A 21,964-nucleotide genomic window follows, 5' to 3' on the forward strand; every position below is an offset into this window, starting at 1 on the left:
AAGGTTTTTCATACATGTCTGATGTGTTGAAATGTGCGAGGATAAAGTACATGTACAGTATGTGTGAAAAAAAAGGAGTGAGTAGTAGCTTTTCGTGTGGGTGGTTTTGCCTCAGGACTGCAGTGTACTTCACCGTCCCTGCCTGCTGATATCGCACTCCTGCAGCCTTATTTGGCGTTTGCACTTCCCGTCGTAGCGCTCACCGTGCTGGAGATAGTGTGGGAGGTATCGGGAGATAATGTGTGTGACCCACACAGCGCACCCTGAACCTGTGGCCCAGTTGTGAAGCTGTAGCTGCTGGTCTGCTGCTTCGCAGTCAACATCCTCACTTGTTAAACTCTGTAGGAGTTTGCTCAGGATCTCAGCTTTCCGTCTTCCTTTCAATAATAGATCATATTAAAGGAGCTCTATATGATATTCAGAGCATTGATATAGCAGCAAACAACCTTTGTCTATGTAAAGATATAGAGGAGTAATGTCTCCCTGAGCAGAGAATGAAGTCTCTCTAGCTTTGTGTGTGTTGTAATCTGAGTTTCTCCGGGATTTGTTGCCTTTTAGTGCATGTTTGTGCATGTGAGCATGCTCCACTGGCTAGCTCACGGCCACCGCTCTTCACTGCGCTCTTATGGCGGTTACAATAACGGTGTACCGACCGACGGCGCCGTTGTGGAAGTGTAGCACCCACCCTCTGGTTCCCCCCAAGGTTAATACTGTTAGCTCTGTCAGCACTTTTGCTGTTTTTTCCACTGTTAGCTCCATTAGCTGCGAGCCGCCGGCTCAGTCATCGCCATGTTGAGAGCCTTGCGAAGGCAATAGAAATGCTCCCAATCTTGCATTTAGCACCTTTAACACTAAATTAGAAAATCACTTCCACAGAAGTGGCTATTTTTGGAAATTCTGTTGGACTTACAATTATTGACTCTCAACTCATTTTCCTTCCTTCTTTCCATTATAAATTCTGTTGGATTTGATTGGCAGGCATTGCTCAAGTCTATTTAGTGCTTGTGTTAGAGCTTTGGATCATGTAACATCGTCTTCCTCTGCTGTTTCCAAGGTCAACGATAAACTTTGAAGCTCAATAACATGGATTAAACGTCCTTAAAGTGCTAAAGTCCTTAAAAAATGGACATTCGAACATTACTAATTTCACGACAACTGGGCAAACTTGTGATGAAGATCTTGCGACATGATCAAAAACTCCAGACAGCTACTAAATGGACCTCGAGATGATGAAGTAGAGATTTGAGTGCATTTGTAAATTCGTACAATTACACTTAAAGGTGTATTTACTTAATTGAAATCTATAGTATCGTTCTTTAATAGTGTTTCTCAGAGAGGAGGCAATAAGGAGGAGTCATGCACTATCTTTGTTTTTTTCTCCTATTGGATCACACAAGTAGACTCTTGTAAAAGACAGAAATAGTCAGAATGACGTTGAGCTTTGTGGGTTGGATTTCATTTATGTGACACTTGCAGTGATATGCCTGCAAATATATATTCTCATACATAAACACATGCACATGTTTAGTCTAATGCACAAACCATGTACACGCACACAAGCACTAGTGTTGTGTCCTGTAGTCAGTTTATAGATTTTCCAAGAGCACACATAAGTGAGTAGGAATATCTGGTTGTTAGGGGAAGTATTCATGTATTACGCAAGCGTGCTCAGTGATGACGTTGGTCTACAGTACATGAGGCCTAAAGGGACACAGCAAAAGAGTAATCAGGATCAGATAAATGGGAGCTCCTCTGCTCTGAGCTATTTTCGGTGAAATGTCTAAACATGTCTGCATCTGTAGGTGTAAAGAAAGATGTGATTACACAATCGACTAATGACTTAGAGTTGCAAGGCGGAAGGCTGTATTTTGGGCATCTTAAAGTAAAACTCACATTCATTTTCTACGCCACAATGTTAGGGGACTTACAGTCTAAGCTCTTCCAAGGCTTAGATGGGAATCAAATGCTCCAAAAAATAAAAAAGAATTAAAACTTTTCCCAGTTGAATCATCAATACTAAAGATGACAGATAGACAATATGTGATTCTTTGATAAAATATCAAAGGTACAAGTTTATGTACATAGAAATGTAAGGAGAGAAGTCGAACGACGATTCCCAGTGAGCTGAACATGACAGTCACATTTTGTAGAAAGAATTAGTTCACTTGGGTTTTGGGTTCATGTTGGACAATAACTACTGTACGATGAGGTGTTTTGAGCCAAATTGCAACAACGATGTGTTTGATTCATGCCTCAAGTTGGCTTCTTCTCTATAGCAACAGTGGCTAATATAAGGGTATTGTATTTAGAGCCTTTGCGTAGACCAAACTGAGTCATACTTCATACTCAGATGAGGATCATTAAAGGACCAGTGTGTAACATTTAGAGGGATCTGTTAACAGAAATGGAATAAAATATTCATAACTATGTTTTCATTAGTGTATAATCACAGGAAACTAAGAATCGTTGTGTTTTCGTTAGCTTAGAAGCCCTTCATATCTACATAGGGAGTGGGTACTCTTCACGGAGTCCGCCACATTGCTCCGCCATATTTCTACAGTAGCCCAGAACAGACAAAGCAAACACTGACTCTAGAGAGAGCCTTTCAACTTGTTTACGTTTATCTGAAGGCCACCATAGTTCTCTGAAATGCTTTGAAACTGTGGTAACGTGAGCCGGAGAGTGCAAAACTGTGGTACCGCCAGCCACCGTCTGACTTCCGTTGCTCCTCCCGTTGCCGTTACCGCGGTTTTGCACTCGGCGACTCACGTTACCGCAGTCTCGGAAAGGGAGGAATGAGCGGAGGGGTACTCAGTTGGTTGCAGTCTGCAACCACACCACTAGATGCCGCCAAATCGCAACACACTGCACCTTTAAGGATATAATTAAAGAAATGGTTCGACATTTTGGGAAATATGTTTATTCATTTTCTTGCAGAGAGTTAGATGAGAAGATTGATACTACTCTCATGGGGAAACAGCTACCGGTTCTATTCTTTCAAAAGAAAACGTTGAAATGGGACTTGACTGTGGGGTTAAAATACTTATTAGTAGTTTATGTCAGTGGAATTTTACATTGAAGTAATTGTGACGATGATACCGTTACCGTTGAACTGTCTCAACTCATGCTTCACACAAACAACACATTTACACTCCTTGTGAACCAGCACGAGCTTGTCTCTGTACGGGCCCAGCGTCTCCATAGTGACGAGATGGAGAGGAGGAGGAGGAGGAAGAGGAGGAGGAGGGGAGAGTGTAAACTGGGTAGAAAGAGAGCGAGAGCAGGGAGAGAGAGAGAGAGAGCGAGCGCTCAGGCAGAGACATGTAGGAGATGTAGTCTGGCTGCCGCAAGCTGAAGAAAGAGGAGGAGTTGGTGAGCGCTGGAAATCTGCAGAGAGTGAGAGAAAGGGAGACAAAAGCTGGTGGTGAGGAGGCGAGGAGTAAAGCCAGGAAAGCGTGGTTGAAGACAGAAGAAGAAGAGGAAGGAGAGAAGGAGGACGAACTTGTCTTTGACAGCGAGAAAGCAACAGCAAGAAGAGAAGAGCGGCGAGAAAAGAAAAACACAGGCGGAAAACAGAGGAGTGCAAAACTGAAGACGACTCTTCAACCTTTCATTTGGAATAAGTCTTGAGGAGAGGTAGGTAACCCGCTGATAGACAGGACTAGTGATGGAATGAGTGATGAAGAAACAGAAGGATATCTGTTAAAAAACAAGAAACACAAGGATGAGCCGTTGATCCTTTTTTTTTTTCTTCGCTCGCTGTTTTATTTATGCATCTTTCATGCTCTGCAAGGCTGTGGTGATTATAACATACGAAACGCTTCCATGGCGCTCAATCGACACTGCTGACTAGGCTAATTCGCTGGCTGTGTGAAGGTGCGTGTGTGTGCGCAGGAGTTAAGAGATAAATGTGTGCATCTAGTGTGTAGGAGTGTGTCCTCGAGCCACCTGAGAGAATGAGCTCAGCGAAGCAATGAAGCATCCATTGAGCTTTGATAAAACTTCAGTTTATTATTCCTCAACGCGGCAGCAAGTCACGTCTCTTCTTTTTGTTTCTTCCCTGTGAATTCAAGCTTATAAATCTTTGAAGAAATTTGAATCACGTTACCTTGAACATAAACTGAATCCCTGCCAGAAATTGGACCAAGTCACAAGACTTTCTAAAAGACAAGTTGAATCCCAAATCAGGTTTCAGCTCAGAACATGTCAATCCTTTTTCTGTAGTTCCAGATTGAGTCAAGTGAAGCGGAGGAAAAAGGGCAACAAAAAAAAAGCTATCACTACTACAGTTAAACCCACTCAAATCCAATTGCTGCCCTAATTTGTGTCCTATCCTCATTTGCATGCACTAACGTACTCTCAGAAGATGGCGAGAGGAGTGAAATCTGGGACGAGACCAAGAAAAGAATATAGTTGCTGAAGAGCGGGATGTTGTCAGTCTGTGAAGGCGTAAAGGCTGACTTTCAACACAAGTACTTATTTCAGTGATAATCACAATATTTGAGGGGAACTGTAAACATTAATTAGCAAAAGGAAGGCTAATCCTCTGTCATATGATGACTGTTTTCAGATTCCTAATCTCTACTTTCTGTTCAAAGTGATGTTGCACTTTAAAATCACTCTAAGAAACAGCATGATTCACAAATTCTTTTACCTCCACTTGTCTGAAGTTGCCCAAAATCGACTGGAAACCAAGAGTCAAGGATGATTAGTTAATATGTTCTAGCCTGTTTGGACTTGGCTGGGGGGGAAACAAGGCAGCAGGTTTAGTGCAATACCGGAGCGGAAAGTAAGTGAGGACCTTACGGGAGGTAAATAGAGGGAGAGAGAGAGAGACAGGTCCCGGCAGGACGACAAGAAGAGAAGTATTTGTCTTCTCCCAGCCGTTGAAGAACGGCCCGGACGGACAGAAAGATTGAGTTGGAAACCCTGCCAGCTGCTTTTTACCTCAGACGCCGCTCAATCAATCACAATCCTGCCTCCTGTTCATCGAGTCGCCACCGCAGCGGCGAGTCACAGCAATAGATTCCCCTTCAGTGACCGGCATTAGTCACTAGGCAGCCCAGAGAAACCACAGCATGATGATGGATGATGCTGAGGGAGACATTTCACAGACAAAGGCTTTTAACATACAGTAACTGGAGTATTGATGCAAAGGGTTTAAATTCTACGGATCGATACACAACTGGTTTTTTATTCTGTTTTATTTGGTTAACTCTACCGTAAGTCCTCGAAGGATTCATAACGTTAACACTTCTATTTCACACCCGTCAGTCATTTATATGAGTCTGGGAGAGTTTATTTTCAAAGGGTTTACATCTTATTTTGGGACAGAACCGGGTCACCAAACAGGAACACAGACTGTAACTCAGCTGCTGGCTGCTTTTGCACAAAACTTTTGTCCTCAATTCAACTGTTTCTCTTCTCATTTTAAAGTTTCCCCACCACTCATTGGGAATCATGAAGGCATTGCACAGCACGGTCCCGTCCAGAGCTGTCTGTCAGCGCAGAGTTCACAGATGCACATATGGCTGCTACAAGCATACTATTAACCTCATCTTGTATCAGTAGCCTTTATCCCTCCAAATAGTGCATGTACTGTATGTTCCACGCTTCACTGACTCTGACCGACAGCAGCTGTTGTATGCGAACCTTACTGTACCTCTGACGTGTGAGGTACCAAACAACAACGTAAACATCACTCCACTGGGCTCTCTCTCTCTCTCTGTTGCTATTTCAACCTTAACCATGTGATGTCATGTGGACATGCACGGGTCACACACACACAGGGTTATATACACATGATCGACATTCACTACAAACCTAATTTAAGCCTCAAGACCTATAATAAAAAATGTGAAATGTAGCTTAGGAATTGCATCTTTAATTTCTCTTGTGGTTCTGTAAAAATGTTTGAAATTTTAAACATAAATCCATTTGCAAGGTTCAATCAATTTTCATTATTGTTAAATAAATTAACCGATCCAAATATTTAATCACAATTAATCGCAAATTAATCACATTTTGTATCTGTTCATAATGTACCTTAAAGGGAGATTGCTTGCTTTATGCAAATTAATGTATATATTTCTTATTGGAAATCAATTAACAACACAAAACATTGATAAATATTGTCCAGAAACCCTCACAGGTACTGCATTTAGCATAAAAAAAATGCTCAAATCATAACATGGCAAACTCAAGCACATCAGGCAACAACAGCTGTCAGTGTGTCAGTGTGCTGACTTGACTGTGACTTGCCTCAAACTGCATGTTATTATCGTAAAGTGGTACATGTCTGTAAAGGGGAGACTCGTGGGTACCCATAGAACCCATTTTCATTCACATATCTTGAGGTCAGAGGTCAAGGGACTTCTTTGTAAATGGTGATGCCAGTGTTTCTTCACCAAAATGTAGTGTAAGTTTGGAGCGTTATTTAACCTCCCTCTCAACAAGATAGTATGACATGGTGGGTAATGGTAATGGATTCCTTAGGTTTTCTATTTTAATGTGATACCATTATCTTCACTCTAGCTTTAAGACTGAGCCCGTTACAACCTAAAAATCGAAAGTTGCGTTTAAAAAAAAAATAATTAGTAGCGTTAAAACAAATTTGCGTCAACACGTTACTATATAACTTTGACAGCCCTAATTTTAACACTTGCATTTTTACAGTTTGAAAAGCCCGGAGGTGGATAAACTCTTTGAAGCACCCACACCCAGATAGTATTGTACTCATACACACACTCACATATGCATGGATGTTCACACACACACACAGCCCGGTGCCTTAGGAGAGCTTGTGCTCCTCTGCAGTGTGAAAATCGCTTCCATCTTGGGGGCTTTGAAGTATTTATTAACCCAGAAAAATATTATACACCATTTCCTCTCTCATCATACTGGCAATTCAATTCATGAGCTCCACTGTGTGTGGCAAAGTGTGTGTGTGTGTGTGTGTGGAGGAAAAGCTTTGAGAGATCTTGTTTCAACCTTGATCCTGCAGCACTTGGCAATGTTTGCACACACACACACTCACACACATACACACACACACACACTCACACACAGCCTGTGCTTCCAGTCATAGTTACAGTTCTCGTGCTATTAATGGAGATGTATCTGTCTCCATGTAGGCGGGCTCATTAACGGCCCGCTCTCATTGGCTGCGTGTTCTGTCAGCACTGGAACCAGCCTTCCTACTGGTCCCTGTTGGACATCATTTTCAACGCATCACCCTTTAGCTGCAACTCCCCTCCGCTCTCTGGTTGCTAGGCAACCAGTGGTCTCTGGTTTCCCTCCGATGCCCCACCCCCCACCACCCCCCGCTATATAGTGTGTGTGTGTATAGATCTATATATACAGTGTATATGGCTGTATGTTGGAGCGACTGTGGTTCTAAAGCTGAAACCTGGACTTCACTGTCATGATCCCAGGCTAGCTCTCAGCTGCTTGCTTTCTGAGGGTTATACAGTGTGTGTTTTGTGTGTGGAGTCTATTGAGAGTCCAGGCAAATCGATACTCATCCTGCCAGCCCGAAAAAAGCTCCACCTCCTGACAACACACACATTAAGTGAGGGATGGAGCGATGAGGAAGGTGGCTGGCTGTAATTAAGAATTCAGGGTTAGAAAAAACGTCAATAATCGGGGTGAAAAACGAGCCGAGCATTGTTGCTGTAAATGTCTCTCTGCTTTCACACTCGGCGTGCGCTGTGCTCATTATCCACATTACTAGAAATGCCTTTCTATAACAAACTCTATCGATTGAAAGGTGGAAGCTCGTTTCTTTTATATCCCGTCTTAGCTAACAGATTTAGTACCACAGCTCAGGCTTAATTATCGGCTAATATTTGTTCTCAAATTTGCATTTCTTGCACAAAGCCACTTTGTGTGACTGTAGTACAGTAATTATACTGCTCAACCGGAGCTGTTGGGAGTCCAAATTCCCTCGGCACTAACCCAACCAAACATTTGACTAGCCGCCAACCAAACTCGGTACAATTGTTTAGTATTTAAAGGAATAGTTCTGGAGCAGCGACTTCCTGTTTTCTCCACTGGTTGCCTGGCAACTGCCTCCAGTCAAGGAATAGTCCGGCACATGACGGAAGTAAAACTGTGAATTGTCATCTTTACACCTGTTGTACAGATTAAACAAACAATACAAAATGTGTTTAATTAGTGAGCTTTAGAGGTGATGGTAGGCAGATTTAGTTACCTTCTTCGGACTTAAAAAAAAAGAGAATAATTTCCCAAAATGTCGAACAAATGCTTTAAAAAATAATCCTCTTTCAGTGTATTTCAATGTTTGTCTTTTTTTTGCTAAGAAACAGTCACATTTTGAGATATTTAGTCAAAAAATCTCAGAATCTTCCTCCAAATCCTCAAGAGAAATAGACAGAAATATGCCAGAGGTCATGACCTTGATGTCCTCACTCAACCTCTAAGATGGCACTGAGACAGACGAGGGCTATTTGCTGATCAATATTACCATTCAATTGGCCTGTAATGTATTCTGACCTGGGCAATTTAAGAAACCTTACGCCAGTGATTCTTTGATCCGGAAAAATCGATTGGAGGATTCTTCAAAGGGTTTGAACCCCAACAGCACCATTAGCAGACGGCGCCTCGGGGGGCTTCAGGGGTCTGCTGATATCACAGAGGTCACAGCCTCTTAGTCTACAGCGGAGAGGAGATCGGTCATATTGACGGGAGCCTGGAGAAGGTAGATACACGCAGAGAAAAGCTAACAAACAAAGATGGACCAATCACATGCAGTTGCCAAGGCTGAAGAGAAGAAGCTATTTAATGTGCGACTGCAGAGCCTCTTCTTTTATTAGGCCGAATCACTGACTCTCACTCTATTTATTCTCTCGGACTGTCTCTTCTCTTTTACCCTCTCCTTCTATCATCTGGATATAGCGAGAGGGAGAGGGAGGGAGAGTGGAAGAGATGAGAGCAGATGATGAGAGGTAATTTGAGGTCAGAATATGGATGGAGTGAAAAGGGATATGAGGGCGATGAAAGGGATATTTAGGCGCGTCAATGCAGATTAAACAGGAGCAGAGAGACTGATGAAAGCATCTCCTTCTCCATCATTAAAACTACGTGCTAGCTTGAGCACAGACAGTGACCGGACTGTTGGTCCCCCTCGCCGGGTTTTACGCTCCAGTGAGCCGACCAGCTTCCAACCTCCCCTCCAGTAGGACGAGGAGAAAAGGCTTTTTGTCTCCGGTGTCCTGAATGCGAGAGGTCATCGTTAATGTCCCCCCAATCACTGACGCTCACCACTTACTCCTCATTGTTGCACCGGTTGCTTTGCAAAACATGTCATTTCGTCGCAGCTGTCGTCATTATTCTGCGGTTCCCTCTTGTGTTTAAAGAGGTCAGTGTGTTCTTAGGGTTTTCATGGAAGTTTGTACTAATTCATCATCTTGAAAGATGGGGATGTTTTGCTTTTGCATGTTTTAGAGGGCAATTCTTAGTCGACTAACACTCATACCATTTTGTCGACTAATAGTTGATCTTTAGATCACACAGAATCACACAAAAGCACCACTTTAATCTTGAGTTTACCAAAAATGGGTTCATAAGTGTCTTGGAAATAAGCATTCAGCATGAAAATATGCATAAAAAACGACAACTTAAGAAAACTTAGTTGACTGATTTCCAGTCATCAGATCGCAGTACTGTTCACACTACACAACTTGCTGTCCTGTAAGTCTATAAGTCTTTGTGGTTTTCACACTACATGACTGACCGGCGACATGAGGTCACACACTACAGGATCTTTCACCAGGAGGTCTCCAAACTACGTTTTGTCACGAAAACACGCGCGAGAAATACGCGGTAAATGACGTGACACCATACGCAAGACATATTGCTGATGTTGTTGTTGGCACGTGTTCACAAAATAGCCTGTTTCCACTGGGTTCCACACTCTTTTTTTCACTGTTTATTCCTCTAGGTGCAACAACGACTTTGCTCCGTGTTGCAAATGCAACACAAACAGTAAGTTCCTATTGTTACAGGCGACCCCTCCTCAACCCAGGTTTCCCCTCAACCCGTGTCTCACGCTCTCATTGGCTGTAGCTCGTGGCCGGAGACCCCGACAGGTCCAGATGTTTAGCATGCTAGATACCTGGAATGTGTCTGCAAGGCATCGGCGAGCGTCTTTGAGCAGTTCACACATGACGGCGAGCCAACGCTATTTTTCCTCTGATCTGGGGCTTTTGTCGGAAAGCTCTAAAAACTGTCGGGGAGCGGAAAATCAGGGCTAAAGTTGTGTAGTGTGAACTAGGCATTAGTCAACTAATCGACTAAAAGGGGGCAGCCCTGATGTTTTCTGACTCGTAGCTAAATTAAACAACTTGAAGGTGGAACATTTTACATGCATACGCAAATACTTAAATCGCAACGAATGAGATTATTTGTTTAATTGTTGTAGAAAGTAGTGACAGTAGGCTACAGAGAGGAGATGGGTGTGAGAAAGCACAGCTCCGTTACCCGTGTGTGTGGCGGCTAATCCGTTAATCAAGCCCGCTCAATCTGGGCTAACGGGACTGTTAACAGGATTAGTGCATTGATCGAAACACACATAAGACCCAAACATAGCAGCCCAGTGAGATACTGGAGGCAAACAGCGTCCCAAATCACTTCGTACTATAGTAATAAAATCAAGACCAGAGGGTCAGTGAGGTAACCCTCATCAGACAGAGAGAAGTACAGTAGAGAGACATGGGCAGGGAAAGAATGAGATTATGTCAACTCTATGAGCTCTGAGTTGATCTGAAAAGAGTTGAGCTTCAATGAATTAGTAGCGATAGCTAGATAGAAAGAGAGGAAAGAAGGGTGTACGCTGTGGTAGCTCAACACTTCTCCTGTCAGTATATGCAGCTGCGTTGAATATAATTTAAATGCAAATGGCCGTGATACTGCAGTCAAGCATCGCAGAGAGAGTGAGAGTCTGTGTTTTAACAATAATGGTCGGGTTGCATTCAAATTCTCATCCATTCAGGGATAACAATATAATCTTCTTCCCCAGGCTCCCAAACAGCTGTTTGTGTGTGTGTGTATGTGTGTGTGAGAGAGAGAGAGTACACATCCACGTGCATGTGGATATTTTTTTTGGACGAGTGTGTGTGGGTGACTGCTGCTGCTGCTGCGGCGGCTCTGTGTTGCCATGGTGACAGTTGAACTCCAGGCTGAGGTTGAGGCTTCTACTGTAGTTGAAGTAGATGCTGTTGCATAAGACAGAAGTGTAACACACAGACACACACACACACACACACACAGATGTGCACCATGCAAAGCAATTACTGTCCTCTCTCTGGAGTGTGTGTGCGTTTGTGTGTTTGTATGTGATGAAACAGCAGTGTGAGGAGTCGTGTCACGCTATAGACCCTCAGGAGACAGACACGGAAAGACGCAGAGGCAAGAGAATTAATATTTCATAACCTTTACTACATAAGGGGAAAAAAATCCATTACCCAGATCATTTTGTTCTTTAAAGTTTACTCAAAAGTCATCAAATGTTGATTTTCTTATTTAACGTAAGGTAACAACTTGTTTGCAATCTAAGTCCCAGTAAATCCGTTCATTATCATCCATTTGGCTAATAAAACATCAGAACATAGTCAAATTGTGCGTCACAACTTCCTCAAACCCAAGGTGATGTTATCAAATTGCTTGATTTGTCAGACCTACAGTCAAAAACCAAATGATATTCATTTAATATCACAAAAGGCAAAGAGAAGCAGCAAATCGTTGCTGAAACTACAAAATGTTTGGCACTTACAAATGGCTTAAATGATTGATCGATTATCAAACTAGCCAAATAATTTTCTGTCTGTCGCCTAAGCGATTGATTATCTTCTCAGCTCTAAAGTTTATGTAATGATATTAACACTCGGTTAATCTGTCGATTCGTTTTTCGATTAATTGATAAGTTGTTTGGTTTATAAAATGTAAAAAAAATGTTGAAAAATGTCGATCAGTGTTTCCCAAAGCCCAAGACGACGTCCTCAAATGTTTCCTTTTGTCCACAACTCAAAAGATATTCAGTTTACTGTCATAGGAGTAAAGAAACCAGAAAATATTCACATTTAAGAAGCTGGAATCAGAGAATTTTGACTTTTTTTTCTTAAAAAAATCACTCAAACTGATTAATCGATTATCAAAATAGTTGGAGATTAATTCAATAGTTGACAACTAATTGATTAATTGTTGTAGCTCTACTTGAAACACCTAAAACTGTGCTGAAAACCATGATGTTGACCCTTGTTTCTAAAACAAAATGCATTGGAAAGGAGAATTTTTAAAAGTTAAAAACGCTTAAAATTAAGACAAAATCAGGTGATCTTAATGCGCCGAATTCATCGAGTCAATGTCATCTTTAGTGCAAAGAGACAGAGAGAGATGCTGTAGCATGACTGACATTGTGAGTCCATAAAGGACGGTCTGTAAGAGAGAGAGAGAGAGAGAGATGGAGAGCTGTGAAACCCAGAGAGGAGAGGGAAGATAGGAGGGGAAAGCTGAGTGAATAAAAATTGGCGGAGGGAGCACGGGGCGGCCATAATACGCCAATTAGTTCCACTACCTGCTAGTCCCAGCTCTCCCCTCTGTTTCCCTTTGATCCGTCTAATTTTAACAATTAAAAGACATTGTTTCCATGCAGAGAAGAGCAGCGTAGGATGAAGTTTAACCCATTAGTAGCTGCTGTGTTTTTTTTTAACATCTCACTATTCAAACTGCCTCTTTTTCCTTATTTACTATGTGATATCAAATTGAATCTACTAAGCAAAGAATGCAAGAGGAAGTGTTTAGCATTTTTGCGCTTGCGTGATACATTATATATCAGTTGTTTGCACGCAATTTGCATATATTCATGGTTGGGATTGATTTATTTATGATCTGTTTGTGTGTTTATGCACGTACACATGGAACCAAAGCATGTGCATCCTACAGCTCTGTTCTCGTTGTTAGTTTGTACTTTTATGTTTCTCTAGCAGATGTGGAGCAGTAATTGGTGCATGAGATGATAAAATATGTGCATGTCTTGTGTGTGAGTTGTGCTGACTCAAAGCAAGACTGTTGGGAGAAATCATTAGACTCGCGTTGAGGCCTCGCATTGAGGCTAATTACCACCTTTTGCCCCGAAGACGCACACAAAAACACACACATTGTCTCGCATACCTTTTATTGGAAGACCTCCAGAGGCAGAGCCGTAAAAACCAGGCAGCAGTTTGTTGTATACTGAGGTATGTTCGGGTGCCAGAAGGTGTAAACAGAGCAAACTGCAGAAAGCAGCCATGTTCCAGCTCGCCTCTTTAGAAAAGCCCAGTAACTGGCACAGTCAGCGGACGCCTGGTGACCAGAGAGAGAATGAATGCTTTCATTGGATTCCAAGAGTGTATGTGTGTTTTGTCTCTATTTGTGCCTGTGTAATGAGCGCCTGGGGGGGAACCAATAGTCTATTACAAATTTGCCACAATCTGATATTGTTGAATTTGCATTTCATGGCTGTCAGTGCAAAAACTCTCAGCTCTCAATGTTTTATCAGCTGCTAATACTCTTAGTTTGAGTTGGGATTTGGGTTTTTAATCTGACTGAAGCCAGACTGAGGCCTAATGATTAAAATATTCGAGGTGTGTTGCTTGTTTTTTTTCTTCCAAGTCTCAAGTCCTCATTTCTGTGATTTAAAAAATCTGACTCAAGTCTACATATCAAAATTAATCCAGATACTTTTTCTGCTTCAGGGGATATTAAAGGGATAGTTTGGGTGTTTTGAAGTGGGGTTGTATGAGGTACTTATCCATAGTTAGTGTATTACCTACAGTAGATGACAGGAGTTACCAGCACCGAAGCAAAGCAATGTACTGCTGTGGACGGGGCCGGCAGCAAAACATATTTTAGCCACCTAAAAGAAAGGCCCAGCTAAAAAAAACAATATCAGTTTAAGTGTAAGTTATATTGCCTGCCCCGTCCACAGCAGCACATAGGTTTGGCTCCGTGGTGGTAACTCCTGTCTGCTTCTCCAAACTGGGGGCGTGTCGACATTCATCTACTGTATATAATACACTGACATACTACTAATACTACTAATAATTACATACTATGATGTTGTTTATGTAACAGCACAACTAACAGTCTGGACACAGCCGTCCAAGCCATTTCAGTTATGTAATAATAATAATGACATGATGTATGCTCATGCTCAGGGGCATTTTATGTCATTATGCACTCATTAGCACTTCCCTGAGTGCTGGTGTTTTTCTCTGTGAAGCTCTTTTTCTGAATAGCACTATTATCCTCCATTTGAGGCTCATGGTGGCGATAACCTGTTACCTTTTATGCATTTTTTGTTATTGCATATGCTGATATAATCTTGTCATTATCCAGTCTGAAAGCCTTTGAAAAGCGGTTTTACATTATGCAAATGTCAGTGAGAGTCATCATTTTTTTTTGCCAGCGCAGTGGCTTTTGACCCAGCATTTTCTTGTGTGTTTGCAGAGAACATAAAAATCAGGCCTCTTAACTCCTTCTGTGCCTTAGTGTGGAGCTACAACTCAAGATTGGATTTGATTAATCAATAAATCATTGTTTATAAAATTCCTTTAACCTTAGGTGATGTCTTCAGATTGCATGTTTTATCCAACCAACTGTCCAAAACCCAAAGATATTAAGATTACAAAGATATAAAACTGAGAAAATCCAGCAAATCGTCACATTTCGGAAGTGAAAACTAGTAAATGTTTGGCTTTTTTGCTTGATAAACGTCTGTGCACCTACAAACTCCCTGCATGTAATCTAACTTTAATGTCTAATTTCTGTGTGTTCATGCAGGTATTGAAGATCAATCTTATCGGACACAGAAAACGGATCCTTGCCTCATTGGGGGACCGGCTACACGAAGACACCCCGCAAAAACCTCCTCGGGCCATCTCCCTCAGGGTGAGTGAGTCTCAGTGAGCAGACAGTGTGTTACGTGAACCATAAAAACCCCTCGGCGAAATCTAAACCAACGTTGATTCAAATGATTATGAATTCATCAGACAGAGGAAGAAAGCTCTAGTCTCTTCCCAGAGGGCAGTGAGGGAGATACAGCCTCCCCACTGCGGCTGTTACCACCCAACTGATTACCCCAAAATCTCCCCGGCAGGCACAAAATGGCCACCCCACTGCAGTTTCCTCCCCGCCGGCTTGTCCTGGATACTAATCACAGGGAACTGGCTTTCTCTCTCCCATTGGGGCTACGCTCTAATGTCCTTATAATAGTCTCTTGCTCTTTGTGATGTTGAGCCAAGAGAGGCCCTATGCTTCTGAGAGGACGCTGAATGTGTTGGCCCGGTCGATTCGGCTCCTTTCTCTACCTTTTAAACTGCCTAAACTGTCCGCTGTGTCTCAATATGTCCTTCTGAGAACTGCAGTTTTTGTACTGAGCCTAAAAAAAGTGGTTGTTGTGGTTTTAAAGCTAAAGAGAAGATACTAGCATCATATTAAACTCAGAAAACCTAAGAAATCCATTGATACCAACAAGGTTTTGGCGAGGAAAATATGTTGATAAGAGTATTAAATTCTTGCAAAATCTCCCTTTAAGGTACATTTTGAACAGATAAAAATGTGCGATTAATCGCCATTAACTATGGACAATCATGCGATTAATCATGATTAAATATTTGAATCGATCGACAGCCCTAGTAAATAGACTGTATATATTTTTTGTTGAGTCAATATTTCAGAAATACTACAAGAATAAAACAAAAGAGAAAAGCAACAAATCTTCACATTTGAGAAGCTAGAACAAGCAAATGTTTTGCATCTCCGCTTGGTTCGACTAATCGATTAATCAACTAGTTGTTTCAGGTCTAATTTCACTCCATTCTTTTTGTTATTGGAGAATAGCAAGATTATATAGTAGGGGTGGGAAACACCAGAGGTCCCACTATACCATATTATCACGATACTTAAATCACGATACGATCTTATTGCGAGTATTGCAATTACATATATTGTGATTTATTCAACTGCAAATTATGCATTTTATCAACATCTGTTTGGTCTAATATACAAAATATATACAAGATACAGTTTTCACTCTGTTCATCTCTGAGTTTTCATTCACATATCTTGAGGTCAGAGGTCAAAGGACCCCTTTGAAAATGTCCATGACCGTTTTTCCTCGACAAAATTTAGCGTAAATTTGCAGCGTTATTTAGCGTTCTTCCCAACAAGCAAACATGACATGGTTGGTAGCAATCGATTCCTTAGGTTTTTCTAGTTTCATATGATAGTAGTTGTATCTTTTCTCCACTTTATTTTAAGACTGAGCCCACAACAACCTCTGAAAGACAGGATAGCGGCCGTCAGATTGTTAAGAGGTTGATAGTTTATATAATAAAAGATCAATACTTGACATCCATGTATCCATACAATATTGCAAAATATCATGATACCATGCTCTATCGTTTTTTTCCCCCCACCCTTATTATACTATATATGGCTCAATACAGGCTAAAATGATGCGTTTAACCAGCATTTTCTTCCAGCGTGCGAGCAGAGAGCTGTGTTTACTCAGTAACACGGTACAAACAGCGGCTGACAGCTGGGTGCATTAGGACAAATGGGGTGAATGAACGGAACGAGGCTCCGGATGAGAACTGAGAGGCAAAGTTATAACAACTTCAGAAAAAAGAAAATCACCAGAACGGGCCTCTTCTACTGAGACTCTTCTCATATGTAATCAACCGAAAGTGGATAACCTCTCAGGAGAAATAGCTGACCTTCTACTGTGTAAGACCATTAAAACGCATAAAAGTTCTAATTCTTTTGGGAGTTTTAGTCTCCGCTCAGCTCAGAAAGCCTCTTAAATGAACATCACTTTCCACTTTAAGGATCGAGCCACTTAAAGTGACAGTCAGCGGGCGAGGCTTCAGACTCTGATGGACCAGCGGAGACCTTCCACTAACAGGACAGAGTCTTTGTCCCTGATTTTTATAAAGCACTTTTGGCGACACTGTAGCTGAAAAAATACAATGTGACAGCACACAGTGAATGCAATTGCCCTACTTATTGTTCTTGCAGCAGTGACACAGCACATTATGAAATGATGAATGAACCCTCTCTTGCTTCCCTCCACTCCTACCCCCCCACCCCTACCCGTTCTGTCCCAGGAGCCCGGCGGGAACCACACTCCTCCCCAGCTCAGCCCGTCGGTGGGCCAGGCAGCGTACACGGCGGGGGTCCCGGGCGGATCTCTGGACGTGCAGCACCTCATCATGCAGGCGGACGCCCGGCGCAGGCAGCGCAGCAATGACAACTACTTCGAGGACGTGCCGCGATCCAAGCTGGAGCGACAGATGGCCCAAGTTAGCATGGTGAGGAAGGGAGGACAGGATGGAGGGTTGAATGGAGGCAGGGAGGGGGAGAGTATTATTATGAATGGTCATAGTCACAGATACAGTTGCTAAGCTGAATGCTTAAAGGATACATATTTTTCTTGTTGTCCGCACATCTTCTGTGCTTATCCTTTAATACTGTTCTTTTAAGTCTTCTTGCTGTAATCAAATAATCAAAGTTATATCCTGCAATTTTACAAATTCAAAGCGATAATAAACTAATGAGCTTCCAGTAAGTAATCACATTTCTAATCAGGACGGCGGAATATATCTTAATATTCGATGAAGTATCTCGGTAATTAAATGCTGGTCCCTAATAGCTACAAGATGCGAGCCAAAAGTGTTTTATCTGCCTGTTTGCTTGTTGAAAAGACCCCATTAATAATGTGCAGCAGGCAGACCATCTGACACCGGCAGCCGGCTCCGCAGCTCAGAGCTCGTATAAATTTTACAATTAAGGAAACATGGAATTTATGCCTGAAACTTTGTGCTATAAAATATGCAAAACCACAATGCGGTGGGCGGAGTGCAACAGTTATTTTTTGGCATGCTTACAAATGCAATCAGGCGTAATCTACCGCTTTACGAAAGAAACGTTTATCTCCAGTTGTCTGTCTCTAATATCAAACATCAGAAGATTTTATAGTTCTGCATAAACAAGACGTACTTCACTGTCTCAACTTTCATGCCAATTTCATTCTCATCCAAACGCAAAAATTATAACTTTATGACTTCCAATCAGAAACAGCACAGTGACTCAGGCACACATCTGAGGCAGCAGCTGTGTTTTGATTCAGTATGATTAGGGTCTTTTTGTGTCTCTCCGTGTGAATCACAGAGCATACCAAATGCAGACTAACACACACTTATGTTTACCCTGCTGAATCCCTCAAGTGTGTGCGTCACAGTGTATCCCCCCTTTCTAGAAACAACACTCTTGAGGTGGCACCGATGAGTCAGCTTTCGCCAGAATAGAAGGATAACCATTGGAGAAAAGAGGAGATATCTTTATTGTCTGTTTCATTACCTCCTTTCTCTGACTGTCACCACATTTCTATGATTGGTTACCTCCACAAATGTTTCTCCTTCTGGCTCTGCCCTCACCTTCTGTTCTCTTTGATTTAGAAAACAAAACCCTGGAGAACAGGTGCAATGCATTTTGTGGTCCTTAAAGGGATAGTTTTGATGTTTTGAAGTGGGGTTGTATGAGGTGTTTTACACACAAAAGCACCACTTTAAATAAGTCATTCAGCATGAAAAAGCGTACAAAAAATTACAAATCGACTAAAGAAATCTTAGTCGACTAAGACCATAACGACCAATAGTCGACTAGAGTCTGATGGCTTTTGCGAGAACATAAATAACGGCTTCTGTTCCCCATTGGAAACATTGACTGTAAAGCTGTTTCACGGCAAACACAAACAAAAATATCTTAAATATAGCGTACACTTAAACTGATATTGAGTTTTTTAAGTGGGTCATTCTTTTAGGTGGCTAAAATGCGCTTCCATGCGGTAACTCCTGCTTGTTCCTCCTAGCTGGGGGCGTACCGACCATCATCTACTGTAGGTAAATACACTGACTGTGGATAAGTTCCTCATACAACCCCACTTCAAAACACCAGAACCATCCATTTAAGATGAAGATTTGCAGCTGAGTTCATCAGCTGGGTCATAGTGTGTGGGAGAAAAACATGTGTAACATGAATAAGCTGGTGGAGTTTAGCGTAGATTTAGCTAATGCATGTTTCTAAAGTCTTATCCTCAGGCAGACATCTTTGCATGTGATTACAAGATCTCACCTCCGCAGTGCCTCGTCCAACGTCCTGACGGGACACATAAACATGCAGTCTTTGGCACGGGATGAGTGCATAGCTCCACACGCAAGAATATCATCTGGTTTCATTTACCAAAGAATGAAAGACCATAAAACGTAATTGTTATCCGCAGACATTTGAGTAAAGTATGCAGATAGGATTTAGGTATTTGCTTAAAAGGTGAAAGCTCAGTGGGTGAAAAAGCAGCAGCAAAGAGTCTTAAACTGAGCTAAAAAATGTGAACATCTAGAAGCCGAGCATAATTCACCCGAGTTTAATTTCCTCTCGGATGTTCTCTGAAGCTTGTGTCCCTTTGAAGGCATGTTCATGTTCAGTCGGGAAAGCTGTTTCATTACAGAACTTATTCATCAGGCCAGCAAGTCATGTCAACACGGGATACACAGCACAAGTCCCGATGTCATGCACCGTCTATGTAATCCTGTGTGATCCTGTTGGGTGTCCTAACACGCTGTTGGTTGTCGTTCCAGGCAGGCGAGTGGTGCGAGCCGATTACGTTGCGTCCGCCCAACGAGGCCACCTCGTCCACTCCGGTGCAGTACTGGCAGCATCACCCCGAGAAGCTCATCTTTCAGTCCTGTGACTACGAAGCCTACGTGAGTCCAACCCCTTCACTTCACTCTTGTGTCCAACTTTTTTAACACTACACCATGGGAAAAAGTTGAATCATACTCCTCTAGGGACTTTTAATTTGGATAATATCTAAATTGATACAGTAAAAATGGTTGATTTTCAGCATGTATGTAGTCAGAGATGTCCTGAAGTCAAATATATCAGTCATTGTCAGGAATTATTTATTAATTTTTTTTCCAGCTGTCCAAAAATGTAAAGAATAAAGACATTTCCCTCACAAATTAGTGGTATTGTTTGTTAAAAAAAAACAGTAAATTGATCAACATCAAAATAGTTTCCATAATTTCGTGATTATTGACTGATCGTTTCATCTCCACTTGCATGCTATCAATACACACCTACAGTAAGGTAATAATATTAAAGATCAATGACCCTCAGCTTCACCTTTCAGTCAATACTGCACTCACTTATTCTCAGCACTTTGGTAAATTTAGACCTTTGCCAGTTACATAAAAGGCTGTTATATATCCACGTTACCACGGATACAGCCTTGCACCTCTGATTGGCTATATGCTCGGCACCCAGACAGGAATGATTACCGACTTGGAGCGGCGCAGAAAATGCAATTTTGAGCCGCGATTGGCTCTCAGGAATGTAATCTAAGAAATATACGTTCTGATTGGTTCTGAGGCGCTGTGGTGAAGACATGGAGGAGATGATTAAGTAAGAGAGAGCAGGAGAAAGAGAGGTGAAAAAGATAGTTGGAGAGAGATCAAGAATTTGAACAAATAGGACGCGGAGATGAGAAATAAATTGTGATGCTGAAATCGAACATGAATGAAAGATGAGATAGAGGCTGAGTGAATAAGAGGTACAATTATCCCAAGGACATATCTTCCCTCAGTCAAAGAATCGCCCCTTTTTCGCTTTCTCACCTCAAAAGATTGATAGAAACAGCGAGGACCATTAGGCCTCCGACAGATGTACAACTACACAGGCGATGTGTTTTGGGCGGATGATGGGGGAACGCACAACGGGCGGGCCGCCGGGGGAAAATATGGAGGTGCTTTCATGGAGCCATTTATGACAACATGTCTAAAAGCGCTCGCCGTCCCAGGACAACGGGCTCCAGGAAGCTCAGAAAGTGAGATAAATGAGCGGGAGCCACAACAGAGGGGGAGGCAGAACGCTGAGTGTGAATATTGGCAAGCTGGAGGAAGATGGAGAGTGAATAAGAATAAATTAGATGGGTAAGACGGTAATGAGAGGGAGAGAGGAAAGAGAGTGTATTGCGTTAGTGTTAATAGAGAAAGAGGGATGGTAAAAAGCCAAAAGGACAAAATAAAAGCACGGTTCACATTTTCATCTCGGGCTCTAAATAAACAAAAACCTCCACTTTCAGCACCACATAACTTTGTTATGTCAGCTTTACAACCACAGCTCGACAATATTATCTCAAGTTATTACAAATCCATTTCCAATAAAGCCCTGCAGACATCATTACCACACTCTGCATCATTAACAGCCAGTGTTATCTCAACATTGACTCTGTGAGCTCCTTTATATGAATCTAAAAGCTTCTGTAGATTCATCAAATTTACAAAACATCAGGGAGTTGTTCCCGGTATTAAATTGCAGCTTGGTTTATGACTAAAAATTAATGACTCTGCCATCAGTCTCGGTCGTACTTTGTATTTAGTGCTCATTAGCAAATGGTAGCATGCTGACAAATTAAACTAAGGATGAATATGGTAAACATTATACCTGCTAAACATCAGCATGGTAGCACTGTCAATAGTCGTGTTACTATTCAATTGTAATCTAAACTAGGCTGCGTAGTTCGATCAGAAGATGGCGCTATAGGCTACGCACGGCTGTAATCCGCCAGTAAACAGAGTAGAAGAACACACAAATTGCAAGTTTTCGCAATTTGCAGATTACCTTCTAGACACGACCAAAACAAGTCGCCTTGGCTGGTTTATGAGAGAAACATGGAGAAAGGTCTTCAGGAATTTGTTTAAGTTGGGCAATCTTTAATTGTTCTTCCATGTCAGCTAGTATTGACCATCTAGACAATATAAATATATATCCGGGAAGACGCCGACAGTGGAAACAGCTGATCAGACATTTGAGTTACATTTTTCTTATCTCATGTAGCGCATCAAAT

The 21,964-nt window shown here is 41.9% G+C and overlaps 1 protein-coding gene across 7 annotated transcripts in view; it reads left to right on the forward strand.

The window, feature by feature from the left end:
• Positions 1 to 21,964, forward strand: part of anks1b (ankyrin repeat and sterile alpha motif domain containing 1B) — a 250,819-nt gene that overhangs the window by 214,320 nt on the left and 14,535 nt on the right. For all 7 annotated transcript variants that reach the window (XM_037760557.1, XM_037760558.1, XM_037760556.1 and 4 more), the window contains 3 exons: positions 14,839 to 14,946; positions 17,166 to 17,369; positions 19,695 to 19,820. In XM_037760557.1, coding sequence (XP_037616485.1) covers positions 14,839 to 14,946; positions 17,166 to 17,369; positions 19,695 to 19,820 — 438 coding nt within the window. The remainder of the gene's footprint in view (positions 1 to 14,838; positions 14,947 to 17,165; positions 17,370 to 19,694; positions 19,821 to 21,964) is intronic.

The sequence above is a fragment of the Sebastes umbrosus genome, chromosome 23 (genome assembly GCF_015220745.1).
Source record: "Sebastes umbrosus isolate fSebUmb1 chromosome 23, fSebUmb1.pri, whole genome shotgun sequence".
NCBI classification, from domain to species: domain Eukaryota; kingdom Metazoa; phylum Chordata; class Actinopteri; order Perciformes; family Sebastidae; genus Sebastes; species Sebastes umbrosus.